Genomic DNA, 26,546 nt, shown 5'->3' on the forward strand with positions numbered 1-26,546 from the left:
ACATTGATTGGTTGCCTCCTGCATGCGCCCCAACGGGGGCAGGGGATCCAGTTTGCAACCGAGGTACGTGCCCTTGACCAGAATCTAACCTGCACTCCTTCAGTCTGAGAGCCAATGCTCTAACCACTGAGCAACTGGCTAGGACTGGAAAGAGAACTTTAGCTAGCATATCTTTACATAGCATATCTTTTGTATCATTACTAGAGGCCTGATGCATGAAATTCGTGCAAGGGGCTTGGCCCCCCCCCACCGCTGCGGCGGCTACCTCTGCCTCGGCCCCACCCACCATGGCAGTTGCCTCTGCCTCAGGCCACAGTCCGGAAGGTTGTCCAGAAGGACGTTTGGTCTAATTAGCATATTACGCTTTTATTATTATAGATGACTATTCACATTGTTTCTGTAATTTGCCTAAAAACATTCCAAAGGCATGTTAAAATGTTAAGTTCCTGAACTGAAGAATTCAAGTTGAGATTCTATAATGAAATAACAAATTCATGATGTTAGAAAAGCACCTAAAGGTAGTCTCTGAAAAATTAAGTTTACAGAATTTCCAGCTCACAGTGTGTTTAGAATATAGCATGAAAATAGTTTTGCTTTTTACTATTGTACACATTTTAGTTCGTGTTTTGTAGTTTGTTTAGAGCGCCTGAGGCCATTACTATGCCTTCTTTAAAATTCTTTTATTTAAATTGTGCTAACAGTGCTAGTTGGCTTATGGGCAGAAATATGCGAAGCAGGTAAATTTATAAATGAATACAGAAGTTGAATAACAGAATTGATCAAATTGCTATAGGGTTTTTTAAATTTTTCTATTATATACTTTATTTGCTAGGAAACAGTGTTTACTGTTTATTCTTTGGATAAGTAATATGATCTCATGCTTAAAAAATTATAAATATGTGTGTTGTATGCTTTGAGAAGTCTCCCTTTAGTGCTGTTCCTTAGTCACTATCACCTTTCTACAGGCAGCAATTGTTAACAGTAGTTGTTCCCATTCAGAGATAGTTAATGTGTCTATGTGGATACATTCTTTTTCGCACTATTTCTATGTAGATGGTATAATATTAACTTTTTATATTAGCACATAAAGACCTATATAGATTCCTTGTAAAATATTTTTCTAGAAATTTATTCATTTTACCTAAGTTTTAAAATTTGCTTTATACAAAGTGGAGCAAAGTCGACTCTTGTTCTTCTTGGGGTTATTTCCCCTGATTTCTTTATATATGTGTGTATATTGTAGTCTCCCTCTTTTTAGCTAGTGGATCTGTTTTTATTATTTCAAAAACCATCTTTTGGGTTTGTTTTGTTGTTGTTTACTGATTAATACTGGCTTTAAAAAAATGTTTTTAATACTGCTTTTAACATTAATTTTTCCGCTTTTGTTAGTTACATGTTATACTTTACATGTTATATTTGTCCCAGATACTAAATTGATTTATTGCCATTATTTCTTTTTGTTAATATAAGAATTACTATGAATTTTTTCCTGAACACTGTTAGCTGTATTCCATAGGTTCTGTATTCTAGATTTGTATCTGATTTTCATTGGTAATTGCATATAATGTCAATGTTGTGTTCCTGGGTGAACTCTGATTAAGTGGTTTAGTCTTTTCTAGTGAGACAGTTTAGTGTTTTCAGGCAGGGATTAGTTACCTGAGTGCTTTGGAACTTTTTACACCCCAAAGCTCTTGAGAAATAAAGAGTAGCCCTCTCTATAGTTATGTTTTCTTAAGCTCTCATAATTACCAGTCTTTTTTAGTTGTTAGTTGTTTCTATTCTTGATTTTAAACTACAGATTACTATGTTGGTGCATCAGTGGTATTTTGGCTTGTAATTTTTCAGCAGCTAGATTTTAGGATGTTCACTTATGCGTTGGTTATATATCATACAAATCTAATGGGGAAGAAATTGGAGATATACAAAATTTGCTTGTAATTCAACAAATATTTACTGACACAGTGATAAGCCAGTCCTATCCCTGAACAAAACAAAGCCTCTGCCCAATGAAACCTGCATCAGAGAGAAGGACAGGTGAGAAAACTAATACATAGTTCAGCGATTTTCAGCCGATGTGCCACAAGAATGTTTAAAACATGCAGTACCTGACTGTTTAGTCAGGGGGACCGAACTCTTTTCCCTTAGATGTAAAAAAGAAAAAAAAAAGACGAGAGCCAACACAAACAATAGCTGTCTGATGTGAATGAATCAAAACTGTACCTATCTATTTTTTTTCTGTCAAATCAGCAAAAAATGTATTTTTTAAACATAAGGATATTACGTGTGGATTAGATATGGAACACTTGCACTTCATAAATTTTATTACACATGACATGATAAATCTATATTCACGTAAGTTTATTCTTCTTGGCCCCCTTTTGAAGAGTCTCCTGGAGATAGGAGCTGGCCCTAATCATATTGTTTCCTTGGATAGGCAAATTACTGGCACTCAGTAGATGGTAATCAATTTGAGTTTCAGGTTGTTGCTAAACTTATTCAAGTTTATATAAACCAGGCTTGGTCATGTGCTCCAAAATTAGAACCTGATGAGTTAGTAAGATACTCACTGGGTGATACTTTATTGAAAATGAGCTCACTACTGTTTGTGTTTATGAAGGGGAAGTACAGAGGGTTGTGGGCAGTGTTCTAGTTGTATCTCACTCCTAAGTCTTTAAGTTTAACAATAAAAATAGAAATTACTTTCAATTAATAGAAATTAAAGTTAAACTATTCTAATGAACAGAACAAACTGACGAACAAAATAGATCCAGCGACATTGAAACATGCAACAGACTGACATATGTCAGAGGGAAGTGGAGGTGGGTGGGCAGAGATTAACCATAAAACTTAGATGAATATTAGAGGCCCGGTGCATGAAATTCATGCACAGGTGGGGTCTCTGGGGTAGTCTGTGGAGATCAGGCCCTCACTTGTACCCCCAGCCTCGCAGCCCCAGCTGGCATCCCCAGCCTTGCAGCCCCAGCTCGCATCCTCAGCCTCGCAGCCCTGCAGCTCTGCCTGGCACCCCACCTTGACCTGGTGCCGCCTGCTTGCCCCACCCCCTGCCGCCGTTGCTGGTCACCGTCTGTGGGGTGATTGGCAGGGTGATCGGGCCCCTGCTTGCACCCGCCTTGGCCTGGCACTGCCCACTCACCTGCTACATCATCCCGCTGTGGTCCCACTGTCATCAGGCCCCATCGGGGCCGGCTGTGCCTCCACTGCCACCCACTGCCAGCGCTGCATCGCTCACACCCCCCATGTTCCGCACTGCCCGCTGGTGGTCAGTGCACGTCATAGTGAGCGGTCGAACTCCAGGTCAGAGACCGTCCGAGGGGACAATTTGCATATTAGGCTTTTATTATATAGGATATGCATAGCCCATAGACACAGACAATAGTGCTGGGAAAGCCTGGAGAGGGGGCTGAGCTGGGTGAGGAGGTCAATGGGGGATAAAGGAGGACACGACAATACTCTCAACAATAAATATCAATTAAATAAAATAAACTCTCATAAAACAAAATTTTATAATCCAAAAGTTTTGTAATTTCTAAGGTTAAGTTTTATATTTGTTTTTCCTCAATTTGTAAGTGTTTTGGTAGTCTTTATAACATAGATCAGACTTGATGTGTCATTTATTTATTTTAACAATAGAGCATTTTAATGTAAGCTGTCACTAAATTTAAAATTGATAGAGGTTTTGGATCTGTGCTTACAGTATATAATTTCAAAGTACATAGGCCTGATAAATATTTACTTCTAACTCTGGTTAAAATGCTCTTGACTTTGGTTTTTATTATCAACTTGATAATAATAATACAGAATAATACAGCTTTTTGTTCCATTTTTATCACTTACTGTCATAGTCTCTGAGATGATTTTTCCTCCCACTTTTTTTTTTTTTAAATAAGGCAGGAAACTGAGCCTCAGAGAAGTGGCTTACTCTAAGTTGTACAGGCCAGTGAGTACAGAGGCGAATCTTGAAGCTAGGTTTTATGATTTGCAGTGGACACATCTTCCCTGTCGCCTGCTTACAGACACTGTTCATTCATTACTTACAGTTTGGATATTTCAGAAGAAGTAGTAATAGTTTTTGTGCTTAATTTTTTCTATTGAACATCGACAATTGAAAATAATGAAACCTTAGTTATCTACTTACTGTATTAGCAAATACTCAGTGATATCTAGTGGTGCATTAAAGTAGAATACCGGTACATAAATGCAAATCCCATAACTTACCTGAAAATCTAATGTAATGTTTTCAATGAATGTTTTATTCACTTATTTGATTTTGAGTTCAGTATTAAAAGTTAAATAAAAAAATAAAAACAATGAACGTAGGTACAATTTTCTTTTCTTTCCCAGACAGATATTGATTATGTACACGGTGTTATAGCCAACCTGGAGAAAGAGTAAGTTCTTCTTAATTATGGAAGTGAAAATAATCATTACTATTATCTCTTCTCTTTCTGCTAAAAGATAATGCCTTCTTTTATAATTCATTTCTCTGGAATTCAGTGTTCATTGGACCACCTATAATTGGTCTTCGGCATTGTCATAAAGAAGGTGCACATCTAGTTATCTGATGGGATAAATTGGTATATTTAGAAAAAACTTGAATGTTATATGTATGTAACATTATCAAATAACAGTCTTTAATCTGGAGAACAGTGAACATAGAATCATACGAGATTACTTAAAACTTTCACCGTGTTTACCAAGCAAAAATTTTCTGCTGTTATGGCAGATAGTCATTTAGCAGCTTCAAACCTCAGTGCTAAACTATGTCTGAATCTAATCTATTTTGCAAAGGTTGAGGAGCAATTTACTGTGAGCAAGGTACATCCCAGGTAACTACAGATAGAAAGTTTAGTAAATTTCAGGTATCATTAATTTGTAAAATACTGCTTTGGTGGTAGTCTTAATAGTAACGTTAAAAAATCAGTCTTGATATGGTTTCATCATTGAATTCTGCCTGTTTTTGCCCCCTAAACACTTATCTTCTACTTAAAAAGACAAAAGAGAAACAACAATTATTTGCCAACTCTAGATTTAAAATACTGTGGCTTTATATTTGTCTATCACAGTTCTAAAACCAGAGATTTAAAAAATATGTATAATTCCAGATTAAACTCTGTATTTGTTAGATTTTTTCTCAAGTGCTCAATTTCTTGGCAGCCTTCATAAAAGTACTATCAGAGAGTATAGATTCCTTAAGAGAGGACCAGAGAAATAATTACTAGTCCCCTTCACATGGGCACGTCTGTGGGGCACATGCAATGATTCTGTCAATTCCTTTCTTCATCAATGTGTAGGAAAACCATGCCCAGGAAAAAAAAGTGAAAATTAAGCACTAAGAACATTTGTGCAAAGACAGATAGTTAGACACCCATTTTGTGGAGATTTGCAAAAATGAAGTAATGGAGAATGCAAATGAGAAGGAAGTTGCTATTGAGTAAGTAAGATTGGTTTAAAAAACTTTAGAACAGTTTCCCCACCTTGGCCCTGTTAACATCTTGGGCTAGATAATTCTTTGTTGTGAGGACTGTCCTGTGCACTGTAGTATGTTTAACAGCATCCCTAATGTCCGTCTACCCACTAGATGTCAGTACTGTCCATAGTGATGAGGACCAATGTCTGGTCATTGCTCAGTGTACCCTTTAGGGGCAGGAGCGCTCTCAGTGAGAAACACTAGCTTAGAATGACATACAGTGTATGACCGACAACTAAACCTTCCTGAAAATTAAAGAACTTCGATTTTTGTACATATACACACACATGCGCGCGCGCGTGCAAACTCCTTCATTACTTTGTTTTTCTTCAATTTCTATTTTCTGTGATATCTCGATTTGATTTGTTAAAATTCTTATACTTTTTAGGAAAGTAATTCCTGCATTTGGCCTAGGATTGCCATGCTGCTCCAAGAATAGTGGCACTTTACACTTTTTAAAAGCATTATTTTTTAAAAATGTGTGCTATTAGAAAAATCTGTAGTTTCTGGAAAATCATTGATGAACTACTTCATTGAACACAGTGTGTTCATTACTGATGTGTTTTATGATAACACAGTAAGTTGAGCATTAAGATAAATAAAATCCCACAGAGCTTAAATAACTCAACTAACCTTTCTCATGATAGATTTTCTAAAGAAATCAGTTCTGGTTTGGTGGAAATAATATCACCTCCTGGAAGCTATTATCCTGACTTGACAAACTTAAAGACGACATTTGGAGACTCTAAAGAAAGAGTAAGGTGAGCCTGTGTTTCTTAGAACCCTCACCCTTGTGAATGTAATCCTATCTAATAATAGACAAACATGGTAATTGACTGTACCTTTGCTACACTTCCCATTTGCTAATCAGCGCAATATGCAAATTAACTGCCAACAAAGATGGCGGCTAATTTGCATACTGCAGGCAGGTTGGGACAGCACCATCCCGCTTGCCCCACAGCCATCTGGGCCTGCTATTTGTGACCCGGGGTGGTGGGGCCGGACAGCACCATCCTGTCTGCCCTGCTGCCATCCAGGCCTGCTATCTGCGACCTGGGGCGGCTGGCGTCCGTGTGCGACCCTACCTGGGGCGGCCGGGCAGGGCAGCAGTGATCCGCCGGCCTGCCCGGGCATCCTGTGTGCGACCCACCCAGGTGTCCCGTGTGCAACCCGACCCAGGGCGGCGCCCCAACCCCCGGATCGGCCCTGCCGTGTGCGTGACCCGGGGAGGCGGGGCAGGCACCAAGGGATCGGGCCTGCCATCTTCCACCAGGGAGTGGGCCTAAGCCAGCAGTTGGTTATCTCCCAAGGGGTCCCAGACTGTGAGAGGGCACAAGTGGGGCTGAGGGACACCCCCCAACCCCCCTCCCCCACCAGTGCACAAATTTTTGTGCACCGGGCCTCTAGTGTATAATAAATGTAGTTCTTCTTTATCAAAGCTTCACATATTTTAGGAGTTAGCCAATTAATGAGAGCCAATGAAATTTGGGGTATTTTATTGGAAATTCTATGGAGTTTCTGATGAGAGGTTGATTTGGTAAACTATAATTTTTATAACTGCTGCTCTAATGCTATGACTTTTCTTAAGAGTATGTTATCTATAACTCAGAAGTTAGTACAGATAGAAATCTCAGATCTGTATGCAGCATAAATGAGGGCTGACTCAATAAAGAGCCAAAAACAATAATACTGTCCTGCAAAATTGTATTATAGTACTTAGTCTATTGGATTTGTGTCTGGCTCTCTAAAACTGAAGGACTTAGCTTTCATTGTGTTATTAAAAACTAAGAAATATTGGTATTAGTTTTGGATTTTCTGTAACTAGAGAAAAGGAAAAATGGTATTTTGGGAAGAGATTTGTACATCTTGAGTTATTAATTTGTCCCAAAGACAGATATGTCCTCATAATTGGTTGTCTCTCAATAAATATAATTTTATTTTTCAAAAAATTAGGGTTGAATTTAGTAAAAAATTCTAGGTAGTCGTATTAGCTGTATTATGGAGAAGTTTGCTTAATATGATTCAAAGCTTTTATTTTACTGATTGTTGTGGGTTTTGTTTTTTTTTACCTCACTTTTAGAACCACTTCTCTTATTTAAAATTAGTCAGTTTCTATAGGTTACCAGGATTCACTGAAAGAACTTAATGTTGTAAATTTTAATAGGCTGTCTTGGGTTTTTAAGCATTCAATACATATTTATTAATTTCTACCTGCTTGGAGCACAGTCCTAGGCACCAGAGCAGTGATCCCCACAGTATAATTGTTGAAGACTAGTTCCCAGAGACATGAAGATGTTACTGAAAAAAGAGTCAGTGGTCAAGGAAGTTTGGAAAATACTGGATTACAATTTTTTTCAACAAATGTATTTACTGCTATATGTTTCATATATTGTGTATACATCATGTATATAAAATATATACATATTGTGTCTATGTAATATATTACATATTATAGAATACTAGAAGCCCAGCACACGAAATCGCGCAGCCCCACCCCCCTGCATGCCCACCTGCCGCCCTGCCGTGTTTGCAGCTCCGCCCACCCGCACTGGTCTTGGTTATTATGGTGTTAGGGCCACAGGCCTTTTAAAATATAGATTACAATGTTATATCATAATATATATCATAAAATGTAATGCATTTAATCCTATATTGCCTAATTTGAGTCTGAGCCTTATTTTTGAAAATTTTTATTTCAGATGGAGAACAAAGCAAAACCTAGATTATTGTTTTCTAATGATGTATGCTCAGGAAAAGGGCATATATTACATTCAGGTAAGTGTGGTTATTTCTTTAATGTGTTTCACACTTTTAAAGAAAAAGTGATAACATCAAGGGTATATTTTCATTAAAACGGCGTGTGTTAAAAGCGTAAGCCCTCCCAGATCTCAAAGATAATAACAATATATCGCGGGCAGAAGCATCTCTCCTACTCACTGAGAATGTGGGCTCTGAAGTTCCATTCTCTGGTTTTGCACAAACACTAGCTCTCCACTTAGTGGTGTGACAGCGGACAGGTTGCTCATCTCTTTTTTCCTTTTCTCCCATCCCTCCCTCTCCTCTTATCCTCCTCCTCTTCCCTCATCCTCCCTCTCCTTTCTCATCCTCCCTGTTTCCACTGTTAAAAAGAACTAAGAGTTAATTATATGGAAAATTTTAAAGAAGGATTTCTATATTTTTTTAGTGGTTCTATTAATATAGTGGGGGTTTTTGTATGCTACAGTATATTTACTTTAGGTAATAAAACTGACATTTTATTTTATTAGCATGACTAGAATAGTGAATCTATAGTGATACGGGTTTTAAGTTAGCCAGGTAGACAACATCTCAGTAATCTGGGAAGCTATTATTTCTTTCAGATTTCATTTTCCTTAGTGACTTAAGCTTAAATTTCCCAATTCATTTCTTTCACGAAAGGTCATTATTCCTTGTTTGAAATACAAATACGCCGAGACACTAAGTCTGTCAGGGTTTCTTTTGTGTGTTTTTTTGTTTTGTTTTTTAGTATAAAAAGTTTATTAGGTCCTTACCTAGGAGGATGTTTTGATGAAAGTGTTAAGAAAAGGTATTCTGGTCCCTGAATCAGAAGGGAAATGGTAGGCAGCTACGGGGGTTGGGAGAGATGGGAAGGGGCTTTGGGAGGAGAGGAAAGAAGGAAAAAGCTTGGCATCTCATGGGAAGGTGGGCTTACCTAAGGTCCGACTTTGTCTCCCTTGACATTATACCGTGGGCCAGCTGCGTTCAAATGGGCATGACCCTGGCTGGCATGGCTCAGTGGTTAGTGTCAGCCTGTGCACTGGAGGGCTTGGGGTTCAACGTTCCCAGTCAAGGGCATATACCTGGGTTGCAGGTTCAGTTCTCCACTTCCAGTCATGGGTGTGTGGGCGGCAACCAATCAATGTTTCTCTCTCTCTTCTTCCTCCTCCCTTCCACTCTCTCTAAAAATCAATGAAAAAAAATGTCCTCACCCCTCAGGTGAGGATTAAAAAAACACATGACAAATGGGCATGAACTCTTCCTTGGTTCGCAGAAAGGGAGATGTAAATGATGGTAGGGTCAGAACTGAACATCTATATATAGAAAAGCCTAAGTGACTGTTACGGTCGACCGACCTGTCGCTATGACATGTATTGACCACAAGGGGCCAGATGCTCAATGCAGTAGCTGCCCCCTGGTGGTCAGTGTGCTTCCATAGCCAACCTCCCACGGCCGGCCAACCGGCCAACCTCCCGCGGTCCCTCCCCTCTGCCAGCCTGCCCCTCCCCCCCATAGGCCCAGATCGGAGGGCCAGCCAGCCAACCTCCTGGGGTCTCTCCCCCTGATAGGCCTCAATCGCTGGCCAGGCTGAGGGAGCCCATCTGTGCACGAATTTGTGCTCTTGGCCTCTAGTTGTATATAACAGTATACAGCATTTAAGCACATAAAAGCCAATATCCTAAATTTAGAGAGTACATTTCCTTGAAGTACCTTAGAGAAGTCTTACTATAATTTCAAAATGTTTTGTTTTAACATATCCCAAATATTACTGTAGTTGACCCTTGCTGTTTATTCTAGGGCCACTATATAAACACATTATGGTCAAGAACTTTTTAGAGAGAATTTAAAACTATACTGTATTTTTAAAATTTGCTTTCCAAGGAGAGAATTAATGCAACCTTAAAGATTTTTTGTGAAGTATAGGAAAAGTAAATGTTTAGGAAATTAAGGAAAGGTTGGAGTTTAGAAGGAGGATGATAAGGAACACTTCCCCTAAACAGGGTCAGTATGTAACAGCAGAGGCCAGTATTTAGTAACAGCAGCAGCTATCAACTAGTGTCTATTGCATGCTTACCATATGTCAGGCATTGCTCTTTACAATTTAGGCTTTACACTTATAAATTCATTTAACAACCCTTTTTGTAAGAGCAGAATCATACTGTACATATTGTTTTATAAACTATTTGGTGTTACTTAATACATCATAGATGCCTTATGCCACTGATTTATTCCCAGGGTTTAGTGCAGGTCTTGGACATAATAAAAGCTCAATAAATATTTGGTGAGTCAGTATCATATCTTTCCAAATACTACTGTTACACAGAGAGGAAGAAGTAATCTTAGAGGACTTAAAGGCATGAAAACTTTAAATCCTAAAATAAGTGAAAATTATTTATTTTTAGATAACTAGACATGATAATGTGAAATTAAGAAAAGGAAAAGTTTTCTTAGGATATTAAAATTACCTTGTGACTTTAAAATTATATGCAAGAAGATTCTGGGGAGGAGGTCTTTGCATGCGTCCATGATCGCTGATCTCTGTCAACGCCCTACGGAACTGGCAGCAGTTCCCAGCGTAGTTAACACATGGTGTTGGCAGAGCACATGGGGTTAACTGGCATCTTGTGAGCTGCTACAGCTTCTTAAGGATTTTGAAGATATCTTTCAAAATGTAAAAAAGGAACTTTTAGGAATCTACAGAAATGAAAAGTATGTAAGTAGAAGCATATCAGTACAGCATTGTTGGCACAGACAAAAAATGTATGTCTGCCTGTGAGCTGGGCAAGTTGAATGAACTGTTGTACAATTGTAGCATGGAATATTACACATCTATTAAAAAGGATGATTTAAATACGTATTTATTAACCTGAAAGTTATTCATGGTATATGAAGAGAAAAATGTATGGCCCCCTTTTTAAATAAAATCGTAGAGGTGGGTGGGAACCTGGAAGAAGTGTGTATGGGTCTTTATGTGCGATATGTCCATACAGAAGGTGTTGAATTGATGCACAACCAACTTTTAACATTGGCTACCCCAGCTAGCAGGGTGGAGGGCAGAGAAGGGAAGCTACTAGATTTTTCTTTGACTCTCTCTTTGACTTGGTATGTGTTTTATGTAAAAAGGAAAAATAAATTAAAGGCCTACAAAAAATTATTTTCCTTTGAAAAGAAGAAAGGCAGTGTGAAATCACATTGGGCAGTATAAAACGACCAAAAGGAGTAATTCATGGAGTGCTGTTGTTATTTCGCAGAGTATGGGAATGGTTTAGTTCACTTGGATTTTGCATCTTCCCTTTTATTTTCCTCATTTTCTTTTAATAAAATTTAGTTTTGTAATTTTATCATTTTTGACCATTGTTTACTTGATTTTCATGATAAAGTATGCTTGATTATTTTTCATAATAAAAATGGTCTATCTAAATCTTTCACCTCTTTCTTCAGCTTGAAGATGATATTATTGCCAAACCGAATTACTTTAACACTATCAAAAATTTTGCCCTTCAACTTTCTTCTGAGGAATGGATGATACTAGAGTTCTCCCAGCTGGGCTTCATTGGTAAGAAAAGTGTTGGATTTATCTACTTTTCAGAAATAATTGTGAGGTTTGGGATATTGGACTCAATTCTTTTTTTAATTTTTTAATTTACTTTAAAGTTGTCTTTATTCTTTGGAAATGTATTGCTTTTGAGGAAATTCAGCTTAGAGAAATGATGTAAGGCAACCCAAAATAGTATTTGGAGATTTCTAAGGTTGTAGTATTTACTCTAGAGTTCTACAAGGCAGCCCTCCTCATGTCTACATGCAAAGCCAGCCATGGTCCTGGTGAGCATGTCTGAATTCTCTGACCCTCTTCAATAGCCCACTGCTTTTGCAAGATCGTCTTTTAAAAAATGTCAAGTTAACAGTTTTCTAATATGAATTCCTGGCATTTGGTGTAGTACATGAAGTTCCTGTCCAGTGATTAATTTGTATTCATTTGTTTCTTTTATTGACTAGTCAGGATACTAATTTAAAAAGTTTTTCACTAACATTCCTAAATTATCCAACTAAAGAGAATATGTTGAAAATCAAAGAATTGAAGGAAATTTACAGGTTTAGAAAAACACCCAGAGGATAACATTTCACTTCCTATAGTACTTTAAAACTTTAAATATTAGAGGCTGGGCCTTTGGTCTTGCTGATCCCTTATCTCAACCTTAATTTAAGAGTCAAAAAACATCTTTACTTGTGAAGGTTTAAGTGAAGACAGAAGAGCTAGGAGTCCTTGTTTTTTGCATTTATTATTTTAAAAATTTGTTTTTACCTAACCCTCTTAAATTCCTTTTTTTAAAAATGGGAAGAATCTTATTAAGACATGAAGGAAAAAATCTCTGACTTGATTCTTGAATCCTTTGAACCAGTAGTTGTATGATAAATTTGTAATATAGAAAATCAGGAATTCACTACTTCCATTTATATCCAGAATAGCGGTCCGGTGCATGAGATTTGTGCACTCAGGGGGGTCCCTAAGCCCGGCCTGCGCCCTCTTGCAGTCCGGGATCCCTGGGGGGATGTCTGACTGACAGCTTAGGTCCACAGGGCTGCTCCCCGCAGGGAGCGGGCCTAAGCTGTCAGTCAGACATCCTTAGCTTCGCCTCAAGGCGGGAGAGACTCCCACCACCGCTGCTGTTCTCCCTGTGGGAGCACACTAACCACCAGGAGGCAGCTCCTGCGTTGAGCATCTGCCCCCTGGTGGTCAGTGTGCATCATAATGATCAGTTATTCTGCCGTTCAGTTGATTTGCATAATACCCTTTTATTATAGAGGTTTATTATATAGGACTAGAGGCCCGGTGCACAAAAATTTGTGCACTCAGGGGTAGGGGGTCCCTCAGCCTGGCCTGTGCCCTCTCACAGTCTGGGACCCCTCGGGGGATGACCACCTGCGGGCTTAGGCCCGCTCCCTGGGGGATTGGGCCTAAGATGGCAGTCAGACATCCCTCTGGCAGCCCGGCAGCCCTCAGGGGATGTCCATTTGCCAGCGGAGAGCAGACCTAAGCTGCAGTCAGTCATCCTTAGCACTGCTGAGGAGGCAGGAGAGGCTCCCACCACCACCGCTGTACTGGCAGCCATCAGCCTGGCTTGTGGCTGAGCAGAGCTCCCCCCTGTGAGAGCACACTGACCATCAGAGGGCCACTCCTGCATTGAGCGTCTGCCCCCTGGTGGTCAGTGTGTGTCATAGTGACCAGTCATTCCCAGTCTTTCTGCTGTTAGGGTCAGTTTGCATATTACCCTTTTACTATATAGGATAGAGGCCTGGTGCACAGGTGGGGGCCGTCTGGTTTTCCCTGAAGGGTGTCCCGGATCAGGGTGGGGGTCCCGCTTGGGTGCCTGGCCAGTCTGGATGAGGGGCTGATGGCTGTTTGCAGCTGGTCACACCCCCTTCAGGGTGGGGGTCCCCACTGGGGTGCCTGGCCAGCCTGGGTGAGAGGCTGAGGGCCGTTTTCAGGTTGGTGGGCGACTGAAGCTCCCAGCCTCTTTTTTTTCCTTTTTTTGTTATTCTGGGATTTATTTACCTTCTATAGTTGTCACTGGAGCTGAGAGCCGGCTCCAGCTCTGAGGCCGTGGCTGGCTGAAAGCAGGTATCTGGGTTTGTTTAGCTTCTATAATTGAAACTGTGTTGCCATCAGGCAGGAGAGGCTCCCACCACCACCGCTGTACTGGCAGCCTTCTATAATTGCAACATTGTTGCATCCGGAGCTCAGAGCTGAGCCGCGGCAGGGGGAACCTTGGCTTCCTCCATCACTGGAGCAAGCAAGCCTCATGTTCGCTTCAGCTGCGTGGCTGCCGGCTGCCATCTTTGTTGGCATTTAATTTAAATATCCTGCTGATTAGCCAATGGGAAGCGTAGTGGAGGTATAGTTAATTACCATGTTTGTCTATTATTAGATAGGATGATAGCTCCATGTTGACCCAAAGCAAGTTTGTTGTGATAAGACAAGTGGGGACATTATTCATAATGACTCATAGTTGAAAGAGCACCATGAGTTAATTTGTTGTGTAGGTTTCCCTGACGTACGCGGTATGCATGCTTGGCTTCTTTATTACCGCAGTTGACTGGAATATCTTTTCAGGTAAAATGTTTCAAGCGCCAGACCTCACTCTGATTGTGGAATTCATATTTATGTTCTATAAGGAGAAGCCCATTGATTGGCTCTTGGACCACATTCTTTGGGTGAAAGTCTGCAACCCTGAAAAAGATGCAGTAAGTTAATTTCCTATGAGGTGCAAGAAGCTTCTTTTCTATATTTCATGAAAGTGACTTTTAGGGAGCTAGATTTTATGAATGAACAGTTAAATAGGTGTTTCCACTTAACATTTTGAGTGCTTGCCTTCTTTCTTGAACTGACAAAAGTTTCAGTAATAGAGTGACTTTTAAATAGTAGCTGGAAAATCCAATGAATAAGTTAAGTCCACCTTTCAGTTCTGATCAGTGTGTCTCATGTCTTTAGACTCTGCTGTCTCATTGCTGTTGGCTGCAGGTGTGGATCATATCTGTCCTCTGTGGGCTATTTAAATTTTCTTCAGATTCTCTGTCAGCTTTCTTTTTTCAAATACTTTGGGGACAATATCAGACTCCTACACACCTGGAAATAAGGAATAACATAGAAGTGATATTTTATACCAAAATAATGGCAGGTCACAAAAGTACCTTTCAGTTTATTACTTGGAAGAAACCAATGTTCACACTCACATGCTGACCTTTTTGGTGGTGATAAGTGAAAGATGACTTTTGCTTTGATTATTCAAACATCAAGTTACTTCCTTAGAAATCTTATTGCAAAAATTAATTTGATGTTTTTCTTGTCCAATTTGAATTGTACCTCTGAAAAAGCAAATTTTTATTCAGTGTAAGCATAAATAAAATATGGGTGTACATTCTCAAAAATGAATAAGTAAATTGTGACATGTAATGACACGAACTATTTATTAAAAGCATATATTATATGGTTGACTTAATATTCATTCTAACAAATAGGCATTTAATTTAATTTGATTTTATGACCTTACATTCCCTAGAATAGTTTTATCATGCTATCTTCCAATGCACTTTTAGGACATTATCTTCTGTAGCTATCACTGCATTCATTCCATGATGTAAGGCCTTCCCTGTGTTTTCTTCATGAATTACAGGAATTTTTATTATAGGATAAAAAGTTTAACGCCATCTTTTCACTCCTAAAATTGCTTGCATTTATTTGGTCCTGTGCAGTTTAATCTAATATGTGGCTAGGTTCTAAAGTAAGCCCTTAAGGTTAAAATTTCTGATAGTAAAAATTAAAACGATGAAAACCCTTTAAATCACTGGTGCATTAAGTCCACAGCCCTTTGGCCAGTTGTATCTATTCTTTCACTCCTTGGCCACATTTCTCTGTGGTCCGTATTTCTTCAGTTGCTTCCACTAGACGTCAGAGAAGCTGCCACACATACTTGCTGGTATCTGGAATGGCCTCTTTGGTGTGGTCTGGGAAACTCTTCAAAGCAATCTCACATTTTTTCCAAAGGCTTATTGACCGGCTCTGACTTTTCTGGCCCACATGTGTCCATTGCCTGTTGAGTGTTTGGCTCAGCCTCAGGCCCTGTTGGTTCTTCTCCACTCCCTTTGTTCTTTCCCTTCCGTCTCCCTCTCCTTCTACTTGAGTAGTTGAATTCGTGTGAATAAAATATACTCCTTACTTCTGTTCTAATGTTAGTAATAATGTTCACCTCTTGTGTAAATTCAATAAGCCAGTAAATGTGGAAAGGTTGGTGAATTTTGAAATATATTTGGTGTTACAATTCACACCTCTTACTCATAATGCAATTTATGATGGAATTTTTTGTGTGTATCACAAATATGAGGAACAGTGGTTCCCCCCAAAATCAGGCCTTTTAATACCCAGTAAATTATTGGAGGTCTTTCAAAGTGGAAATGTTTTATAAATGTCCTTTTTAACATGTTTTTGACCTAAAACTTATAAGAAGTCATTGAAAATGAAGAGTTAATGAAAGCATGACCAGCGGCTGTAGCTGATTTGAAGCTCCAGACTAACACCCATCGAGAGCCCTGCTGGCATCCAGCGGCCCGCACTCTGGTCAGTTCGACGCCAGGTTGATCTGAAGTCTACGCTCCGAGGCGCTTTGAGTTGAAACATGGATGTCCTTACCTGTGCTGGGATAGATGTGTCGGTGTCACTCTTCATATCGTTTACTTGCTTATAGTCAAGTTGTTGCCTCACATTTTCAAATTGCTTTCATGCAACCAAATGTCCCTTTAATTATTTGCAAATTCTTAATTATATTACCTTCTTGTATATTTTGTCTATTTGACCCAAACCTTTAGTTTATAGTTTGCGCATTTTAATATTTTTGCTTTTTAGAAATTTATTAATAATCCAGATTTGTCATTTATATGTCTTTTTCATTTCTTTTTTTTTAAAAAAAATCTATTGTTGAGATTATTATAGATGCTCTCTCTCTTCTTCTGGAACCCGCATAATTTGGTTCCCACCCCACCCCAGGCCCTCTCCACCCTATTGTCTGTGTCCATAGGTACTGCATACATGCATATAAGATCTTTGTCTAATCTCTTCCTGCACCCCCCACACCCCCTTCCCTCTGAGAATCATCAGTCTGTTCCATGCCCCTGAGTCTATTCCATTCACCAATTTATTCTGTTCATCAGATTCATTATTCATTTGATTTTTAGATTCACATGTTGATAGGTATGTATTTGTTGTCACTTTGTTGTTCATAATTTTTTATCTTTACCTTTTTCTTTTTCTTCCTCTTCTTAAAGGATACCCTTCAGCATTTCATATAATACTGGTTTTGTGGTGATGAACTCCTTTAGCTTTTTCTTGTCAGTGAAGCTCTTTATCTGACCTTCAATTCTAAATGACAGCTTTGCTGGGTAGAGTATTCTTGGTTGTAGGTTCTTGCTATTCATCACTTGGAATATTTCTTGCCACTCCCTTCTGGCCTGCATAGTTCCTGTTGAGAAATCAGCTGACAGTCGTATGGGTACTCCCTTGTAGGTAACTGAGTTTCTTTCTCTTGCTGCTTTTAAGATTCTCTCTTTGTCTTTTGCCCTTGGCATTTTAATTATGATGTGTCTTGGTGTGGTCCTCTTTGGATTCCTCTTGTTTGGGGTTCTCTGCACTTCCTGGACTTGTAAGTCTATTTCTTTCACCAGGTAGGGGAAGTTTTTTGTCATTATTTCTTCAAATAGGTTTTCAAAATCTTGCTCTCTCTCTTCTTCTGGCGCCCCCATAATTCGTATGTAGATACGCTTGAAGTTGTCCCAGAAGCTCCTTACACTATCTTCATATTTTTGGATTCTTTTTTCTTTTTGCTCTTCTGGTTGGGTGTTTTCTGCTTTCTCGTATTTCAAATCTTTGACTTGATTCTTGGGATCCTCTAGTCTGCTGTTGGATCTCTGTATATTATTCTTTATTTCAGTCAGTGTATGTTTAATTTCTGACTGGTCCTTTTCCATTTTTTTGGCATTCTCACTAAGATCCTTGAAGGTCTCACTAAGTTCCTTGGAGGTTTCTAGAAGATTCTTGAGTAACCTTATAACTGTGGTTTTGAACTGTATATCCAGTAGTTTGCTTTCTTCCATTTCTTTCATTTGTAACATGTTTCTTTGTCTCTGCATTTTGACTGCTTCCCTGTGTTTGTTTCTATGTATTGGGTCGAGCTGCTATGTCTCCTTGAGTTGATAGAGTGGCCTTGTGTAGTAGGTGTCCTATATGGCCCAGTGGCTCAGCCTCCTCATTCACCTGAGGTAGACACTCTTGGTGCACCCCTTTGTGAGCTGTGTGCACAGTTTTGTTGTAGTTGAGCCTTGATTGCTATTGGTGTCACTGGGAGGAATTGAACTCCAGACCAATCGGCTGTGGGAACCAGCTGCGACTACAGTGGGAGAGCTGCTGTGCAGGAGACACCCTTATGGGGCAGGACTTGATTCAATGGGCTTTGGTGCTTACTGAGTCTGCCCCTTGAGTGTGTCACTTACAGATGTGAAGAGTTGTAATCTGGTATGGTCTCACACTTACCACTGGGTACACTGGCTCTTGGATCTCCAAGGAGGTGCAAAGTCAGCCATTGCCTGGGGCCACCCAGCAGGAGCTACAGAGAGATCTGTAGATTCCTCCTCCTTTTATCGGGTTTGGAAGTGAAGCAAGGCAGGCTGGTGCTGGTGCGGGGCTTGGGCCTTTCATTGATAGCTTTGGGGCTCCCTGACTCAGCTGCAGCTTGTTTGATAGGTTTTAGGCTGAGAAAGGACAGGCCATTCATATTCAAAAGCTGCTGTGCAAAGCTTGGGTGGGGTTGTAAATTGGGTGGGGCGGGGTTTCAGGGAATCTCCAGGGTGGAGCAAACAGAAATTGGCTGCCAGTCAGCCCTGCATCAGGAGGTCCCAGCAGAGGAACAATGACCGCTGTGAGCACCTCCATCTGGAAGAAAGCTGCCCTGAGGTCCTGCCCCAATGCCAGACAGTCTAGTTTCTCCCGGTATGTGTCTGGGTCCCCCAGAGCCTCACCTGGCACTGGAGCTCAGAGGAAGTGGGAGCTTGTAAATTCGGCTCATGGTGCCGGCCTTTTAAGAGGAGCAGTTGGGTCTCCAGCAGCCTGTGTGTCACTCAGCCCCAATCCGCACTGGTTTTTACAGTCCATAGTGCTTACGGCCTGTAGGGACTTCTTTCCCCAGCTCTGGGACCCTGGGCTGGGGGTCTGGTGTGGGGCTTTCTCCTCCAGGCAGCCTCCAAAGAGGTGATCTCCCTCCCAATTAAAACAGCAGCACACCCGGGTGCCGGACCAGCCCGTCCTGAGCCTCCGCACCTCCTACCAGTCTCTGTGCGCTTTCTTCTTTCCCTCTCTAGTTGTAGTACTTCCACTCGGCCAGCTTTCCTGTGGTTCTGGGTGATAGTTGTTCTGTATTTTATTTGTAATTTTGATGTGGTTATGGGAAGCAGCAAGTACAGGCGTTTACCTATGCCGCCATCTTGGTTCCTCTCTGTGAATTTTAATATTAAAAGTCAAGTCTATATTGACATAGTGTGAAAAATGGTTGAAATTAAATCCTAACGCTTCCCTTAGATGTGGCTATTTTAAATTTTTGCATATTGTCTGTTTATCAAATAGTCAGTGATTCTATTAATGCCTCAGTGAGCAACCTAAAAAATGTGATTTATAATTATGAGATGGAGTTGGATTTTCTTTTCAATATTTACCTAAAGCACTCCTCGGTTTTCAGATGAGGACAAGATTTCACTTTATAATGTAACACTAACATGATTTTTCCCCTAATATTTAGAAACATTGTGATAGACAGAAAGCAAATCTACGAATTCGTTTCAGACCTTCCCTCTTTCAGCATGTTGGTCTGCATTCTTCACTAACAGGAAAACTTCAGAAACTTACGGTTGGTGATTTCATTTGATTTTTCTCATGAACGTACGATTTGTTATTCAGTGCATTATCATTGTTCTTCCCCTTAAGTATAAGCTATGGGTTGTTTTAATTGCATACGTGTTCTCCTCCTAGGATAAAGATTACATGAAACCATTACTTCTTAAAATCCATGTAAACCCACCTGCAGAAGTATCTACTTCTCTGAAGGTCTACCAAGGACACACACTGGAGAAAACATATATGGGCGAGGATTTCTTCTGGGCTATCACTCCGACAGCAGGAGACTACATCTTGTTTAAATTTGATAAGCCGGTCAATGTGGAAAGGTTGGTGATGATTGAAACGTGTTTGGTCTTACAGTTCAGACATCTTTTACAATGTGATTTGTGATGGAAGTGTTTTGTGTATAACAGATGTGAGGAGACAGTGGGTCCCAAGTGTTGGGTTATAAAATACATTTGGTAATAAAATGGGTTTGTTGTTTTCAGATAAAATAGCAGCATTTAGCATATTTGATAAATTCTCTTGATATTTCTGAACATGTATCTCGTATAATTTTTTCATACTTTTAAGTAGCACTGTGCTGCAAAATCTCAAATTTGTTTTCACATCCTTATCCTGGAATATCTCCTAAGATATGAGTTGGTTACGCAGCGAATTGGTTGAAATGACAAGTCTAACAGACTATGCCTATTTCTAATCAATGGCTTTGCAAATGCTGGATTCCTTTTAGTATATCACGGAGGAATTCACAGCCCTTTTCTGTGTTCTAACATTATGTCCATTGTACAAAGTGTAGGGCTCTTTCTCCCTGTGTCTTATTTCGCAGTCATGAGTCCCTCAGACTTCGCTCAGTTTTGGTTGTGTTGCCCAGACTGTCTGTAGTATTACTTACATGTGAGCCCCAGAAAAGAATATAATTCTCTAGTCTCTGGTTTATTATGTTAGGCATTTTCATGAGAGGTCCATTTGGTTTTTAGAATATGCCAAAAGTCATTTGGAATAATTCCGTTTTAAGGTGGACAAAAACAATGCATAGGTATAATGTAATGTTTTAAATTTTCTTTTCTTACTCTAAACTGATTCTAAAGAGGAATTTAAGTGTAAAAATATTTTAAGCAATGGAAATATTACTGGGAAAATATAAAAAATACTTTAAAATTATATTTTGCACTTATATGAGTGTGTAATATTTGTTGTTATTTAATGCTCATTTCTACTAGATAGTGGTAATCTGCACTTTGAGGTATCCTTTGCCACATTTAAAGAGTCATCACAGAATTAGAAACAACTTCACCTTCTTGATAAACAAGAATAACCTCAAGCTGTGTCTATTAGTTTATTTTTAGCAAATGAAAATAATTCCATTGAAGAGCTGCCTGAAAGCTCATATATTAGAGATCAAATTTCTTAACAACAAGAACGTTTACAGTTAACCTCGGTGAAGTAGTATTTCCACGCTCCTACTGAGGATGCTTTTCTACTAGAAACTCATGTATGAATTTTCTGTCTTAGGACAGAAAAAAAAACAGTGACTTTTTCACTTTCACAATAACATATGCTACCAGGGGGAAAAAGTAGAAGTTGTGTTTATCAATGCAGACATGAAGTATTAGGAAAAATATTTTCTAGTGATATAGCATGATATGTGTTCATTATACAAAACTTTAAATGTATGAAGAATAAGGGAAAAATCAAAACCCAAGGACACCATGTGACCATATTGGCACCTTTTTGTTTCTTGATAATTCTGTATACTTTATACTTTGAGACCATGATGTATATGTAATTTTTTATACCTTATATTTTCAAGTATACTCATACATGATTCATAGACATTTCAATGGCTGCATGGTACCACCTCACATGGCTCAGTCATCATTTACTCATTCTAATGCTAAACGCTTTTTAGGTGGTATTGAGTTTTTCACTATAGGTAATTGCACAGCGAACACCTCTGAATCAGTCTGCCTAAACTCCAGATATATCCATGGGCTCTATTTTTTCATTTTTAGATTTTTTAAAATCGGTTTTTAGAGAGAGAGAGAGAGGAAGGGAGGTGGAGAGAGAGAAACATTGATGTGAGAGCTGAACATCAATCGGCTGCCTCCTGCAGGCCGGAGCCCACAGCCCGGGCACGTGCTCTGCCTGGGAATGGAACCAGGGACCCTTCCGTGCAGAGGATGTCACCCAGCCAACCGAGCCACACCGACTACTGCTGGGCTGTATTTTTTCTTTTTTTTTTTTGAGTGGCTTCCCAGCCATATTTTTGCATCTATAGCTGAGATATTGAATGATCCATCCTATATAATAAAAGGGTAATATGCAAATTGACCCTAACGGCAAAATGACCAGAACGACCGCTGGACCAGACACTGAGGTCCGCTGACCACCTCTCGGTCTCTTCCCCCGGCCATCAGGGTGAACGGGTAACCGGGGACGGGTGGTGACGGGGGGCGGGGCCGGCTGTGGGCAGCTGGGGAAGATGGCCCTGATCGCAGGCCAGGCCTAGGGACCGTACCCACGCATGAATTTCGTGCTCCGGGCCTCTGGGGGAAACAATAACCCACAGCAAAGATGCCTTAAAAAGAAGTGTCTCGGCAAAAATGCTGGAAGTGATTTTTGGTGTAGCTTAGAAGGAGCTTCTTATTAGGGTCCCCTGACCCATGTAACATTTGAAAATCAATACCTTATCATAGGTGATCTCCGCCCACAAATATCATACTGTAACTATGTCAGAACCACATTGTAACTATTATTTGCTGAATATTCAATGTGTAAAATACTTTTTGTCAGTTCTTGTAAACTTCTTGGTACAGTCATGTGTGGGTGGGAATATCTGCACTGTACGTATAGATAAAACTCAGGCTCGATTCCCGTCAAGAGCACAGACCTCGGTTGCAGGCTCAATCCCCCAGCTCTGGTTGGGGTGCATGCAGGAGGCAACCAATCGATTTGTCTCTCTCACATGGATGTTTCTCTCTCTCTCTCTCTCTCTCTCTCTCTCTCTCTCTCTCTCTCTCTCTCCCTCCCTCCCTCTCCCCCCCCCCCCCCACTTCCATCTACTCTCTCTAAAAATCAGTGGGGAAAAAATATCCTTGGGTGAAGATTAACAGGAACAAAACCCAAAAAAACAACTCAGACGCAGAAAGCTAATGCAACTTGCTAAGGTGAAAATTCTAGTAAATGAGACACCAGGACTTGGATACAGGTGTTTTGACGATTAAGCTGAAATTAATAACCACTTCACTTAAACTTAAGCTTTAGGTTTAGATTAGATATGCTTTGTTTGCCCAGTGTGGTTTCCACCTCCTCCACATACCTACCCCCCCACACTAGTTTTCAGAGTATCAGATATAAGAACATTATACTCTGACCCAGAGAGTGTTTGACTTCCTATCGTATGTCATGTGATTAGTCATTATTCAAATATTTGTTAACACTGACCAATGGAATTACTCAGTTACTTGGAATTGGTTACCTTATTTTTACTCTGCTAATACTGAGATAATTTGTATTGGATAAAACTAGTCTTTGAGTCCCGGCTGGGTAGCTCAGAGGTTAGAGCGTCGTCCCAGTGTGCCAACGTTGCAGGTTCCATTCCCGGTCAGGGCACACACAGGGAGCCACAATGAATGCATAAGTAGGTGGAACAACAAATCGATGTTCCTCTCTCTCCCTTCCTCTCTCTCTCTTAAAAAAACCCAAGAAACTAGTCTTTGAACTTGCCACAACTTGTGGCTGTCCTAGTGAACATTTTCTGATAAAAGACACAGTATTATAATGTGACTTTAATTATTCTGTCCAGAGGTTTATATATTTAAAGCAGTATAAACAGCTATATAAAACTGTCGTCACTTTTTAATCTGTTAAGTACAGTAAGCAGCAAACGTGCCTTATGACAGAAGGAATTAACACACCACCTAAGGCTGCACTCCGATTTCTAAGTTCCCTATAACTGCTCAGAACATAGTGTGCAGTTACCACAAGCTCTGATGTGCCAGCTCGTGCAGAATGCTTCCTCTGAGGGAAGGCTGCCTTCCTGAATCTCTGTGAAGTCTTGTCTGACTTGCATTTGTACTTTTATTTTTGTATTTCCAGTTATTTGTTCCATAGTGGCAACCAAGAACATCCAGGAGATATTCTGCTAAACACTTCTGTGGAAGTTTTGCCTTTTAAGGTAGGACTATTTTTCCCCCTTAATTTTCCTTAAGAACTAACACCAATAGACTTGGTTTGAGGCTGTTCTTGTTTATGAGATTAAGTTTTCATTAGTGCAGAACCTCAATGGTGAGTAATACTAATTTTTTAAAAAATATAGAACACCTAGTATCTTGTCCCATTTGCCTTATTTATAGAATGACCCTTTATTTTGTTTCCCATTGGAAAGTACTTGGAAGTCTGTACAGGAAAATAAACAAGCCATTCTTTAACTTTAATATTTACCTGCTGTTTGTATCCAGTCCCCAAATACCATGTGGTTTTAATGCTTGTTGATGACTACAGAAAGTTAATGTACTGGTCTCTAAGAAATGCTTAAATTTCTTTCAGGTTAACACACAGCTCTTGTGCATATTTTTAATAGAAAATAGTGTTCTATTAAATTGATTTGAATTTAAAATTATTTGAAATTTAAGTTTCCTAATCACTAGTATATTATATACAGATTCAGGGTGATGGTTAGAAAAAGAACTCTTGTATTCATAAACCTTTAAAGGTTTAAGACTGAAATGACACTTTGTGTTTTTAGAGAAAGCTGTGCCACAAATGCTGCTGTTACATTTATTAAGCTATAGTAATAACTTAGCTTTTTTTTAAATAGAAGAAATTATTCATAAAATAATGTTTTTGTTCTATTTTAGAGTGAAGGTTTGGAAATAAGCAAAGAAACCAAAGACAAACGATTAGAAGATGGTTATTTCAGAATAGGTAATATCTACTTTAAACTTGTAAAAAATTGTTCTTTATTTCAAACTTACTCCTAAAGTAAATTTTTAAAAATCCTTACCTTAGGATATGTTTATTGATTTTTTTTAGAGAGAGGAAGGGAGGGAGGGAAACATGGATGTGAGAGAGAAATATTGATCGATTGCCTCCTGTACATGACTTGACAGGGGATTGAACCCACAACCTAGGTATGTGCCCTGACTGGGAATCAAACCTGCAACCCTTTGATGTACAGGATGATGCTCCAACTAACAGCCACCCGGCCAGAGCTCCTAAAGTAATTTTAAATGCTTTCGAATGTTCAACAACAGCTTTAGGATTACAGTTACCAATCCACTCCAAGTTTTATTTGTTCTTGCGTTTTATTATCTTGACCCAAATGGATTTGAGATCAAAGGTTCCTTTACTGGTCCCTCCACCTGCTGTTTCATTGTTGACATTCACTCGTAGATACTCTGCCTTCTGCAGGCTCGCTGCATGAGCACGTCTCCTCTCCTGGTCTCGGCAACACCCATGTGCCAGAACCTGTGCCTTTTGCCCGGACCCCATCTTGGGCTTAGATCGGTATTGACACCCACTCACATAGCCACCTACTCTGAGCATCTGTGATGCGGACTTTGTTGGTCACCGTGCTTTCTGTTGTCACAATTCCCGCGGTTGCCTGAGCCCAACCTGGGAGACACCCTGAATGCCACCGCCCTTCCTGCCCGTTAGTTAACTGTGTCCACCTGGGGCGTGCTCTGGGCTCTGGGCCTCTGCGGCGGAGCGTGTCCCTTTGGCTTTGCACAGAGCCGCTGCAGTTACGTTTTTAAATGTCGGTACTGTAATTACGTTAACCTGGGTAAAACGGAATGCCTTCCCATGGGCAGACTCCTTCCTTCCCACCTAGCTTCACTTGTTCCTGCCCTTTGTTCTTCATGGCTCCAGTCCCAGGGCTGGCAATCCTCTCATGTCCCTGCTCCTACGTGCGGCCCCCTCCCCCATTTCCCCACCCCCACCAGGTCCCCACCCCCACCCGGCCCCCACCCCCACCCGGCCCCCACCCCCACCCGGCCCCCACCCCCACCCGGTCCCCACCCCCACCCGGCCCCCACCCCCACCCGGTCCCCACCCCCACCCGGCCCCCACCCCCACCCGCCTCTGGGCCTCACCACACTGTTGTCTGTGTCCACTGGCTCTGCAGATATGTCCTTTGGCTTAATTTCTGGCTGTATTTCCTCCTGAAATGGTCAGTTGATATATCTCCTTCTAGTGAATGCTTTCTCATCGTTCATTAGCCAGTTTAGCTGCCCCTCTTCTCACCACGCCGTGTCCCGTGCTGTGTAAGCGCCCAGGCGTGTGCTCACCAGGGGGAGGGAGGGCGCTGTCTCTCACATAGCGCCTGTCACCTGGTAGGTGTCCACTCGGCGATGGCCGTATATGTTCTTTTACTTAAATGAATGCTTGTCTTCGTGGTGGGCAAAGAGAGTGCTGGTGACTTGGTGTTGTGGGCACACAAGACAGTAAGGGCGGTGGCATTCAGGGTGTCACCCAAGGTGAGGCACCGGCAACCAGATGATTGTGACGACAGAAGGTCTGGTGGCTCCTGCTCTCCAGAGCGGTTTTACATTTGGTGAGTTTCACTCAGTTTTTGCTACAAGGCTTGTGTGCTAATTCCGATGAATTTCTGTGCAGTTTGGGTGTACAGGTGAGTTTATTTTCATATGTGGGTTATATCTTAGTGCGCCGCTAGAAAAACATGTAAAATTACAGAGTATACACGACATTTATGAACCCTCTTCCCTGCCAGCTGTTTAATCTCGAGAATGTTGTGATCTGGGTTATGAAAGTGGCAGCGGAAATAGATGCATCTGTATTAAGTGTCTCTGCAGCCATTTGAAAATAAAAGCATCTCAAACATCAACACATCCGTATGTAGAA

General features: G+C 40.4%; 1 protein-coding gene across 7 annotated transcripts in view; it reads left to right on the forward strand.

Moving 5' to 3' along the window:
• MGAT4A (alpha-1,3-mannosyl-glycoprotein 4-beta-N-acetylglucosaminyltransferase A) overlaps positions 1 to 26,546 on the forward strand; it is a 108,780-nt gene that overhangs the window by 70,636 nt on the left and 11,598 nt on the right. For all 7 annotated transcript variants that reach the window (XR_009447884.1, XM_059659005.1, XM_059659008.1 and 4 more), the window contains 9 exons: positions 4,363 to 4,409; positions 6,136 to 6,249; positions 8,188 to 8,263; positions 11,687 to 11,801; positions 14,358 to 14,488; positions 19,582 to 19,689; positions 19,812 to 20,005; positions 23,781 to 23,859; positions 24,542 to 24,608. Coding sequence is in view for 6 of the 7 variants with exons in the window: in XM_059659005.1 (XP_059514988.1) it covers positions 4,363 to 4,409; positions 6,136 to 6,249; positions 8,188 to 8,263; positions 11,687 to 11,801; positions 14,358 to 14,488; positions 19,582 to 19,689; positions 19,812 to 20,005; positions 23,781 to 23,859; positions 24,542 to 24,608 (931 nt within the window). In the remaining variant the exon portion in view is untranslated. The remainder of the gene's footprint in view (positions 1 to 4,362; positions 4,410 to 6,135; positions 6,250 to 8,187; positions 8,264 to 11,686; positions 11,802 to 14,357; positions 14,489 to 19,581; positions 19,690 to 19,811; positions 20,006 to 23,780; positions 23,860 to 24,541; positions 24,609 to 26,546) is intronic.

Source organism: Myotis daubentonii, chromosome 12 (genome assembly GCF_963259705.1).
Source record: "Myotis daubentonii chromosome 12, mMyoDau2.1, whole genome shotgun sequence".
Classification (NCBI taxonomy): Eukaryota; Metazoa; Chordata; class Mammalia; order Chiroptera; family Vespertilionidae; genus Myotis; species Myotis daubentonii.